At 36.9% G+C, this 11,989-nt stretch overlaps 2 protein-coding genes across 4 annotated transcripts; both read right to left on the bottom strand.

Annotated features, from left to right (window-relative positions):
• Positions 1-1,793: 1,793 nt before the first annotated feature.
• LOC306881143 (WW domain binding protein VOPP1-like) lies at positions 1,794-5,453 on the bottom strand. The gene is made up of 5 exons (XM_079435064.1): positions 5,197-5,453; positions 3,986-4,044; positions 2,928-3,005; positions 2,567-2,700; positions 1,794-2,481 (listed from the first exon to the last, which is right to left on the bottom strand). Exons 1-5 carry the CDS (start codon positions 5,239-5,241, stop codon positions 2,315-2,317), a joined length of 483 nt encoding a protein of 160 aa, XP_079291190.1. The 5' UTR covers positions 5,242-5,453; the 3' UTR covers positions 1,794-2,314.
• Positions 5,454-6,091: 638 nt separating this feature from the next.
• Positions 6,092-11,566, bottom strand: LOC306881134 (Golgi reassembly-stacking protein 1-like). Of its 3 annotated transcripts, XR_013785125.1 has the most exons (10): positions 11,385-11,566; positions 10,691-10,771; positions 10,071-10,274; positions 9,681-9,767; positions 9,446-9,576; positions 9,171-9,312; positions 8,666-8,753; positions 8,443-8,583; positions 7,607-8,350; positions 6,092-6,764 (listed from the first exon to the last, which is right to left on the bottom strand). XR_013785125.1 is itself a non-coding variant. In XM_079435053.1 (9 exons), exons 1-9 carry the CDS (start codon positions 11,445-11,447, stop codon positions 8,007-8,009), a joined length of 1,281 nt encoding a protein of 426 aa, XP_079291179.1. In that variant the 5' UTR covers positions 11,448-11,566; the 3' UTR covers positions 6,099-8,006. The 3 variants fall into 3 exon arrangements, 2 of the variants coding, with proteins under 2 accessions (XP_079291179.1, XP_079291180.1); XM_079435053.1 differs by having other exon boundaries at positions 6,099-8,350; XM_079435054.1 differs by having other exon boundaries at positions 6,099-8,350; positions 10,071-10,305; positions 11,385-11,555.
• Between the last annotated feature and the right edge of the window lie 423 nt (positions 11,567-11,989).

Here is an 11,989-nt window from a genome sequence, read left to right on the forward strand (position 1 = left end):
GTTAATGGGGAATATCGTCCTATTGTGCGTCTTGTTGCCGAGCCATGCCTTGATATACAGGTTGACATACATGATTGACAGGTCGGGGGGCGTGACCGGCTCGGAATGCATTTTCAAATCCACATTGACTTAAACTACATTATCGCGAGGTATTTAATGAAAATGCAATTGAAACGTCTTAAGTGTGTGTCAATGCATTTAAGAAAAATAAAAGGCATTTAAATCACCAATTTTTCTACCCTTTTGCTGCACAATTTGGCTCAGAATGCATTTTGAAATTCTCACTGCATTTTGCTACAATTATCACACGGTATCACGATGAAAATGCAATCTCAAGTGTCCTACGTGAAAGTCTAAATGCATTTAGGAAAAATGGCATTTAAAAGATCATTTTGCTACAGTGTTTGCTTGGGCATGTTAAACATCTAATCAATTTGGGTAATACAATTTCATTTAAATTTTTCAACTAATAAAGCGCTACAATATGTTTTTAATTTACATATCAAAACTAGTTTAGAAAATGGCAAATGTAAAAGATAAAATTGAATTTTCATTTTCATTTTGCACTAAATGTTGCACATATGTATGGGAAAATGTAAATTTAAATACAGAAATACATTGCCATTTTACATATTGCATTGTCATTTTGCATATTACGTTTCAAAATGAATTTTGCTACCCATATGCTTCCATACGATCTCGCCTCACCTCCGACAAGACTGCTACACAGTTTACAGCTGTGTAAGGAATTATTTTTGCAAGCACAACTTCAGTAATGTCTGGAGGTCTGAGAGACCAGATGAATGCAGCCCTGGATCAAACATAATCTCAGATCTGATCATTCAGAACACAAGCATCATTTTTTCTTTGGCTTTTTGTTTTACCTTGAACATCCTCAGAGGCATTTTTGTAATATTTTCAAAACTGAGTTCAGTAGGCCAGTATTCAGATCTGCTCTGTCTTCTTCACAGTATATAATGGTGTAGACAGACTCAAGTGTCTTCAATGCCTGGAAAAGAATGAAAATTCTCGATGTCCTTTTCCAGACAAGGCCAATTTGATTGACTGCTACACATTTTATCATTCTGCGGAATAAATGATGACTTGGCAACGATATTCCCTCATAGCACAACGGCAAGTGCTAGTAATGCCTAGATCTGAAACTAAAGGGACAGAATAAACTGGAGATTATTACTTTACAGCGCCACCTTGTCGTGGTAATGAACGGTTACCAATGTAACGTAAACATTAAAAAAAAAAAAAAGTGGTGAAGTGATGGTGTGGAGGATATTTTCTTGGTTCACTTTCGGCCGCTTAGTACCGACCGAGCATCATTTTATGTTACCTGAGTACTGTTGCTGACCGTGTCCATCCCTTTATAACCACAGTGTAGGCCTACCTATCTTGTGATGGATACTTCCAGCTGGATGACACACCATGTCACAGAGCTCAAATCAAATCAAACTGCTTTCTTGAACATGACAATGAGTTCATGTACTCAAATGACCTCCACATTTACCAGATCTCAATCCAATAGAGCACCTTTGGGATGTAATGGAATGGAAGATTCACAACAAGGGCGTTCAGCATCATGCTGTCATGTCAATATGGACCAAAAACCGCCCGGAATGTTTCCAGCACCTTTTTGAATATATACCATGAAGAATTAAGGTACTGGGGCAACCCAGTCCTGGCAAGGTGTATGTGTGTATTTATTTATTTATTAAGTAATATAAAAAAAATATTATTATAAATTAATAAACAGTATATGCAAAACAGGCAAAGACAGAAATAAGTTTTAAAAAATTCAAACTTTATTACTACTATGCAGTGGATTTCAACCAATAACATTTCATAAGCATTCAGGAAGTGTTAATGCCCTTTATGTGGAAGAAATAAATGTTTAATAATGTCAGAACGCTCTGTTTCTATGTATGAAAATAAAATTTCTTTAGAAGTGAACAATATAAAATTATGAAATATACAGTAGTTTGTTGAGGCTATTGTTACTATTGTTAAACTTTAACGTGAAAGCTATTGTGTAACCTGTTATGCTTATAAACATATTCTTAAATCCTGACATTGAAAACTAAGTGCACTTTTACTGTATCCACAGATGAGGAACCTCAAGCCTCCAGCAGTTTTTTATGCTGAGAAAAAGATGGAGTTTCAGTGTTCTTAAACTTCTTGTTTTTGTACTTGTACAAAGTTTGTTTGTTTTCTTCCATGGCTGAGTTGTTGAGCTTCTTCTGTTTTATTTCTTTCTTTCACCTCACAGATAGAGTAAGAAAACGTCACTGTGTTGAGGGTCTGTTTATTTCTTCTGCGAGTCCTGCATGACCTGATCATAGGAAGGAGGGGGCTGTCTGTAGTGGGACGGCAGGGCTGAATACACTGCAGTCACGTGACTGGGGTGGGTCTGCGTTGGGTAGATGGTGGAAATGACTGCAGCCTCTGAGTCTCCATAATTGTGATGCAATCCTACCAACACATAGGGACAATATACACACAGGGAATGAGACCACGTAATGCATGTATGCAAGACGAAGGCATAGGGAGAGATTACCTGGTGATATGATGGGCTGTCTGGTGAAGGCCACGTTAAAATCAGGTCTCTCCGGTGGAGGGTAAGGGTGGACACGTCTGCGAATGAAGTACCCAGTACTGCAGCAGCACAAAATGCCAATTATCAGCAGCAGCCTATAGACCAATCAAAAACAGCCCTTAAAATCACTTTAATTCCAATCCAGGTCAGTACAGTGGTGCAGTGTCATCTCACAGTAAGAATATCCCCAGTTCTTTGCAAACCGACAAACGGTTTGGGAAATAAACAGATGTTCTGATCCATCCTTCAAATATACAACTTGAATGCAATTTCCAAAAAATCTTGTATTTTATAAAACTTTAAACTGAAAAAAACAACTCACCAGAAATACCATATTCTCTGAACAGAAAGGGCTCGAACACAGCATTGTGTGCCACAGCAGTCTTCATATGTCTTGCATCTATGACACAGACATAATCGTCCTTCAGAAGCTCAGGGTTAGCAAGGATTCAGTAAATTGGTCAAAACAAAAGTGGCAGCATATATAATGTTATAAAGATTTCTATCTCAAATAAATTATGTTCTTTTGAACGCTCTATTCATCAAAGTATCATGACAAAATGTATCACAGTTTCCATAAAAAACATTGACTATTTTCAACATTGATACTATTAAGAAATGTTTCTTGAGCACCAAATCAGTATATTTAAATGATTTCTGAAGGATCATGTGACACTGAAGCTGCTGAAAATTCAGCTTTGCCATCACAGGAATAAATGAACTTTTAAAATATATTCAAGAAAGTTATTTTAAATTGTAATAACATTTCATAACATTACTTTTTACTGTATTTTTGATTAAATAAATGCAGCGTTAGTGAGCACAAGACTTTTTCATTGTTATATCACTATAAGACAAGGTGACCATCTTCTACAGATTTATAGTTAGTTTACAATTTTCATTCAGATAATATTTTAAGATAAAGCCTAGTATTTGTTGCTGCACAAATGACTTGTGAGGTAAAAGCAAGCTTGATGATGAATGTGTTCTTTTGAGTGAAATGTGATTACGAAGCGTGACGTACTGTCTGCCGCGGCTGCAGGAGCATTAATCCGTGCTTTTGGTGTGAAGACTAAATTGTTTGTACCTCACCTCCTGTGGTGGATGTCAGTGGCTGGCTGTACGGGAGTGCTTGTGATAAATTACTCTTATTGAAACCATTAAAAGGGGGGAATGTTTCTGAGCTAAGGAATTCTCTCTTTTTTTCCACTGTGCATCTGAATGAATCCTTTAACCACTGTTCTATTGAAACTATTAAGAACAATGTGGAAAGAGGTGAGGTTAGTAAAGATTAGTCTGGGTCCTAGCTTTCTAGCTTCTTGTTTCCTTCCTTAAAACCACAACTGCCCTATTAAATTCTATTTTATCTATTATACTTACACAAAGTACACAGGATAATCTCCTTCAAAGTACCAACAGTACTTTCTTTCAGCAACTGTCTGCAAATGAAGAGATAGTTTTATAAATAAAGTCTCATATCATGAAAGAACCAGGTACATGTAAGATGAAACTAACAAATGTATTCTGAAAAGAGGAAGAAATAGCAACATTGGTTGATGTCAGATAATTTAAGACTGCACTTGTGTTGCCTCTCATCTATCGTTTTTGTCTTGTGTGCAAAGACACTCATGTTTTTCCTGTCTAGCCAGCTGATGCATGTCAAGTACTATCAAGACAACTGTTTAAAACGGTTTCCAGTAATTAAAAACAGGAACTACTGAAAATGCTGATCCATTTTCATCACATCAGCCTGTTTATGCTGACACTAACACAAGATTAAATAAAAATAAATGACTATGACAATGTCAAACCTTTTTCTTTTTGTGTCCTTTTAAATGAAAACCATATGTGACCCTGGACCACAAAACCAGTCTTAAGTCGCTGGGGTATATTTGTAGCAATTTAGGCAACAATGCATTGTATGGGTCAAAACTATCTATTTTCCTTTTATGCCAAAAATCATTAGGATTTTAAGTAAAGATCATGTTCCATTAAGATATTTTGTACATTTCCTACTGTAAATATATATTAAAACTTAATTTTGGATTAGTAATATGCATTGCTAAGAAAATTTTAAAGGCGAATTTCTCATTTAGATTTTTTTGCACCCTCAGATTCTTGTTGTATTGTATCTCAGCCAAATATTGTCCAATCCGAACAAACCATACATCAATGGAAAGCTTATTTATTCAGACAAATGTCATTTTCAAAAAATTTACCTTTATGATTGGTTTTGTGGCCCTGGGTCACCTATTATTACATAATGGTGTTTTTTTCTTTTTTTTTTTGTGACAGTTGAAGACTACATCTGATATCATGGAAAATAAACTACAAAGAGCTTCTTGTCTGAGTCCTGACAAGAACAATAAACAATGTTGTGTGCTAGATGAACAGTGTGTATGTGTGTGTGGAAAATATTGCAAGAAATTTGTGTCACAGAGACTGAAGGAGCAAATGCATGACAACAAAATGTGAATTATAAATAAAAATACATCAAAGTTTAAAACAAAACTAACATGTTTTTGTAAACTAAATTAAAATGACTATTAAATAAATAAATAAAAAATAAGTAAAAATGCTGTGTTACTCACCTCAACAAATAAAAGAGTGATAAGGAGGCCGCATAACTGTGGCATTCTCACAGCGCGAGATCAGCCTGCTGTACCTGCTTTACCTCGAGACCGTAAGAGAGCGCCAGACACAGGCAGAGGTCACTGAAGCTGCTCGACAGCGCTGATGCTCGTTGTTGGTCCACATGTCCTGGACTGGAACATTATTAAACTCTCATGCAGCGCTCGTGCTGTGGCATCGGACTCTCCGACATCCTCTAAATTCCCCATTATACAGTGAGGAGGATCACATCACATGACCTCACATCACAAAGACACGTTTGTGCTGCTCTCTTTTACTAATTTAATCGCGGTTGGACTATTTTCACAAGTAGCCTAAACCTCTGACTGATCACACTTGTAAACAGCTAGTCGTTCATCCAAAACCTGCTATTGTGCGTTTTCTTTAGAGCTCTTCCTTTCACACTTCCCTGGTCTTGTGTAAAAACAAAACAAAAAAGTCACTTATAAAGCTTACCTCATGAAGTTGGCCAGAAAGTCAATGATTATTAGCTTAACAACACTCTTCAATTCATTATTAAAGTGACGGTTGCCCCAAAAAATCATATTCTACTATCATTTTCTCAGCCTTAATTGGTTTCAACCCTTATTTCTTCTGTGGAACAAAAAAATTAGATATTTAGCGAAAAGTCTGCATACACCGGAAGGAATGGTCACCAAAACTTTGCTTGTTTGGATACCAACATTCTTCAAAATATGTTCCACAGAAGAAATAATCATACATGTTTGGAAGGTCATGAGGGTGAGTACATGACAGAAGTGTCATTTTGTGGTGCACTATCCCTTTGATATTTACTTTCGATAACCAACATCAAAGTATAAGCTACAACACAAAACACAATCAGCACTAACAATTTATATTTATGGATCTTTTATTGCTGTAGATGTTTCCAGTGTTTTTCAATCTGACATTTTCCCTGAAACCCAAAGAATACAGTTTGTGTAGAGCATTTTCTGTTTACTTAATATGATGTCATGCATCAGTAGCATTACTATACAAAAATATACATTTTCAATATTCAAATTTAATATTCAACATTGTCTCCTCATCCTTGTAGCATATGCAATGCAAAGAGATGTCTTCGGGAATCACTTTGCTTGTATATATAAAGTCTTTGTTCATAGCTTAAACTCTTTTAGAAATTAGAACTTAAGCTCAAAGTGGTATTGTATTATTTAGCGCTTCCCATCATCAAATAGGAAAAATAAAGTCCTGTGTATGACACTATTCTTAAATGTGGCAGTGATGCTATCAGAGACCAATATTAATACCACAGAAATTCCATTGGCATTTATCCAATACCTGTATTTGCATAGATTAATAAATGACATGAAAAGCACATTTTACTGTAGCAACATTTCTCTAATGTTAACTGTTTTCAACGAAACTTGAAACATATTACGCTTTTCATCCTGAAGTACACATAAATCACTACGAATGAAGACTAAGTAGCAAAGATTTAAATTAAATATTTTGGTAAAAAAAAAAAAAATTCCTAAACAAAAAAATATTTGTTTAGTTTAGCACACTAAAATCTTCCTGGCTAATTAGATTTTTGCAATTATTTTGATGTGATTTTAAAAATCTAATTAGCCAGGAAGATTTTAGTGTGCTAAACTAAACAAATACAAAACCCTTGCCCAATGCCCAGTATTAAATATTTGTACTTTGCTTAAACATTCCCACAACACAAAATAAAACCCAAACAGGTTCCAAAATATGTAACAAAGTAAGCCAAAAATGTAATGTTTTCTAGACAAAATTATTTATTTTGTCAACAGTGTTCTAAAGATCTTTGTGTGTATATTTTTTTCATTAGCTCTATTTTAAGTGAAGTGACATACGGCCAAGTATGGTGACCCATACTCGGAATTCGTGCTCTGCATTTAACACATGCAACGTGCACACACACAGCAGTGAACACACACACACACCGTGAACATACACTCGGAGCAGTGGGCAGCCATTTATGCTGCGGCGCCCGGGGAGCAGTTGGGGGTTCGGTGCCTTGCTCAAGGGCACCTCAGTCGTGGTATTGAGGGTGGAGAGAGCGCTGTACATTCACTCCCCCCACCTACAATCCCTGCCGGTCCGAGACTCGAACCCGCAACCTTTGGATTACAAGTCCGACTCTCTAACCATTAGGCCACGACTTCCCCTCTATGTAATCTACACTGTCTTCAGTTAAACACAGTAATCCATGAGTGTTTGTGTCGTAGCTAAATAAATACTACAAATATTTAAAATAAACAGTAAATTAAATAAAGGTTTCAGGTGCTACTTTCAACTTTTTGTGGGATTTAAAACTGGTAGAGGAATCTAAGCGGTTTTAATTAATCAAGCTATATAAAAAGGTTTCAATTTAGTAACATAAAACATTATCTTCTAAATCAAGATCTACACAATTTAAAACAACGCCCTACACACATTCCAACAACCTACAACCATCATGACTACTAGACGCAAAATAAAACTAAATTGCACACAACCGTTTAAAAAAAACACACTCAATACCAATTCGCCAACACGTGATCCTAACAGTAACAAAGCAATTAAAAAACACCACCTGATGATTGTTGAGCAACTGCGTAAACAAGACACAAGGTAGTACTTGGTAGTGACACTACTGAGGAGCAGCTTCATCTTTGATATGTGCATTATAGGAATCAAAAGACATCAGGTCAGGGGATACAGCCTCTGCCCTGCCCTCAGACAAGCTGCTCTTCAGAGACTGTGGCACATCAGAAAAGCCCTGATCGACACCATCAGTTTATGAGGGGAAAGGTGCGGACTCGGACTTGTTCGACTGCACGGGATATTCTGCAGGTGGCACAGACGACTCGAGATGAAGGGCGGCGGGGTCAATGAGCAGAGAAGAGATGTCTATAGGAGGCACAGAAGAGTCGAGAGATGGGATTGAAGAATTCATCAAAGTCGCCATGTCTGTGGGCATGCTATGATTAAGAGGCAGATTTGGGAGAAGAGGGTGTGGGAGAGAAAGGGGAGAAGGAACATCTGAAGGTGGTGCAATAGAACTGAAATCCACAGGAGGATACTCTTCTGTATTTTGCTCCTCAGGGTTATGACTGGGAACCTCACGGTCTTGAAGCTCCTCTGCAAAAAAGAGCAATTTTGTACATTTTACCACCTAGACTTGAACTCACACATTGAATTCTGTTCATCTAAATTTAGCAAGGTGGCCTCACCGACACCTGATACATCAATGTCCTCTTGGACAGCTAGGGATGTGTTTGTCATGTCAATGGAAGAAGTGGATAGGTCCAGTCGGTCTGCCATGTCTGATACCTCCGAATTCATCATGGCCACTTCTGACTGATCCAAGAAACCTGGAGGAACCATTGCTTTGATATATTACAATGTCTTTTCATGATTTTTGTTCTAGATGAAGCACGTATTTTGATGCCTTACCAGGATCCATGACTCTCTGAATGGGAGGTGGCAGTGGGGTATCAAGATCCAAGCCACTCATTGACTGACTAGACGCCATTAAGGACACCTGAAGATATACCTTTCAGTTATGTTGTTGTACGTATCTACCGAAAATTCAAACCACAGTTGAACTTTCTGTCATTATTTACACACCCTCACATCGTTTGCATGCATTTCTTTCTTCTAGGGCTGCACAATTAATAAAAATAAAACCAAAATAACAAAAAAAAGGCAAATCGTGCAGACCTATTTTCCTCTGTGAAATAAAACAATATGTCAGTTGGGTCCAATTTTTGTTTATGTTTTTTGACCCCATTTACTTTCACTGTATGGACCAAACAAAAAAAACGAGACATTTTTTTAAATATCTCATTTTGTGTTGCACATTTGAAAGAAAGACATACAGGTAAGTAAATGACAGAATTCTGGGTGAACTATCCCTTTAAATAATATAACATCACACTACAGTCTTGTGAAATATTACCTCTGTAAATCCATTTGTAGGAAGTTCTTCCTCTGGCGTTCCTGCCACAAGAGAAGCTTTTGGACTGACTCTTTCAGATTTTGGGCTGTCAGGTCGTGCTGGGATTTGGTGCAGGTAGCCATATCCAATGCCACAGCCAAGGCTACAAAGGCAAAATCATTATAATGAAATGCACACAAGCTCTGGAGGAAGCAGTTGTGTGAGGCATTTCCTCAAAATAATGGCTGATTCAGGTCTTCATTACACTATTACATCTTCTGTTACAGGGTTATTACCTGCCTTCTCCCCCCCAGGGACCATTTGGTGTGACAACCACCTCCCTGCATTTATCTGTCTCTGTATTGTAGACCAGCAGCTTTAGTGGTTTCCCCTCATGGGCTTCAATTAGGGAAAAGAAATCCTCTGACTGTTGAGAAATCAAAACATTGCTTGATTGTGACTAACTTGCATGCAAGGATTTCTTTTCTCCTGCATAACAATCAAGCATTTATTAAATAATTCACATCTTACATCTTGGAGAACCTGGTCAGCTCCAACAATAAAATCTGAATGTTCCTGGAGTCCGGCCAATGCTGCTGGTGAATTTGGCTCCACGTCCTAAAACCAAAGCGCGAAAAATTAAATTAAACAAAGATTTACATTTACATTTATTCATTTAGCTGACGCTTTTATTCAAAGCGACTTACAATTGCTATATATGTCAGAGGTCGCACGCCTCTGGAGCAACTAGGGGTTAAGTGTCTTGCTCAGGGACACATTGGTGTCTCACAGTGGATTCGAACCCGGGTCTCTCACACCAAAGGCATGTGTCTTATCCACTGCGCCATCACCACCCACAATGATGATAAAGAGAAGTGTCCAAGAAGCCAAAGTACTTAAAAAAATGCAAGGATCACTTACGAGAACATGCCAAACATTTTCATTGGCTCCTTGAAAGCTGCAGAAGCGGACACTGGCTCCCAGAAGTCCTTGACCACCCCACATGTTGCTGGGAAGTACTTCCAATTCTCGGATCCGCATGGTCTTTGTACTATACACTTCCATCTTCACCGGTTTCTCAACATTAGCCTTGAGGAGGTCCTTGAGCATATCATTCTCCTGGTTCTGTTTCAGATAGCATGTGACCCATTAGAATCTAAGTAAAAGCGACCGCACATCAACAACCACATTTTGGTTAAGTCTCTTTATCCCAACTAAGACATGCACTTTCATCCTCTTTAGAGAACACAGGAAATGAAGTGTATATTCTGAATAAAACGTTTACATGACCACACAAAAATCTGATATGCCGTTTTACACAGATTGCTAGAAAGTTGAATAATGGCTTCAGGTTTTAACAACTGGTTATAACAACTTAATACAGCTTGTTTTAAATACATGTAGATTTTATTAGCTATTATATTGCTGTTAAATTGTACACAGTGTAGATTATATTACTTGTGTGACATTGACTTAAATGTTTGAATTAAATGTTCAAGATTACAAGAATAATCAATAAGGTTTTACAAATACAAACTTACGAGACGATTATTGCCAATGGATACGATGAAATCAAAAAAGGGCTCCAAACCAGCTTTCTCTGCCGGTGAGTCCTCTTGAATCTGTAAAAGAATAGAAATTAATCACAAATTCCATTCAGATCTGGAATTTCAGATGGGGCCTTATTTCAAATGCATTTAAATTACTACTCATTTATGTTGTACACACTGCTGTGTCTTATGGGAAGTTTAATAACATCCATCGAATGGTACGTAATCTCACGTAATGAATATCTGAGAGAATATGAGTTCATTCAGCGACGTGGCGCTTATGTTTATATTACTCCTAAATCCAGGATTACTGACCACGACATTGTTACAAAACTACGCACTATAACACTTTTACACATTGAAGCGTATGTAATGTATGACCATAATGTCAGAAATCACAAATGTTAAAATAAATAAGGTGTTTTCGTAGCTGTCAGTTTTGAACCTGCGAATACAATTTCCTGACAGTTGCCACTTTCCAAGCATCACTTTTAGATATTGAAAAGGCTTCCACAGATGTTAATACCGTACAAATATACTATAGAAAATATGAACGCAGGCACACACTCAGTTTTCTCTCAGTGCATATCTGTCAAAACCTAAAGCAATGCTGACATGAGAACTTCATGAAAACATAGCTAGCATGCAAAGCTGCTCGATGGTCACCAAATTTAAAGTTATTTACTCCATGGACGTGATATCCATCTGTTCCTCCCTCAGGTCCACCACTGCTCTGTGTTAACCCCATTAACCCAACTCTTAAGGGTTTGGATGTTTTTCAATGTTTTGTTTAGCGTTCCGAAATTAACGACCCAGACAGAGATTACTCATCGCATCGTGGCCATGTTGTGCATCCAGGCAGGAGAGAGCAATCGAACATGATGCCAACGATGCCAGCTAAAACATTCTGAATTTAGTAAAAAAAAAAAAAAAAAGTTGTGTGTGGCTAAATCGCATAATAATTACACACAATATGTAATACAATTAAATACATTATATTTATATTTTATTATTCACACATCCTAAATAATTCATTATTATTATTATTTCTAATTAATTGTTTTGACAAAGCAACAAAAACTTAACAAAAAGCTAATTATGCTATTTATACTCACATAGTTGCCTTCGATTCAATTTTAACTTCAACCTCTCTGTTCAACAATTAATTAACCTTTGTGTGTGTGTGTGTGTATACTGTATACACACACACACAAATATATAATATAATATATATTATATTTTATTGATCGTTTTGTCTTTCAATTTTTTCAATTATTTTTAGACATCTTG

Source organism: Barbus barbus (genome assembly GCF_936440315.1).
Source record: "Barbus barbus genome assembly, chromosome: 15".
Taxonomy (NCBI): domain Eukaryota; kingdom Metazoa; phylum Chordata; class Actinopteri; order Cypriniformes; family Cyprinidae; genus Barbus; species Barbus barbus.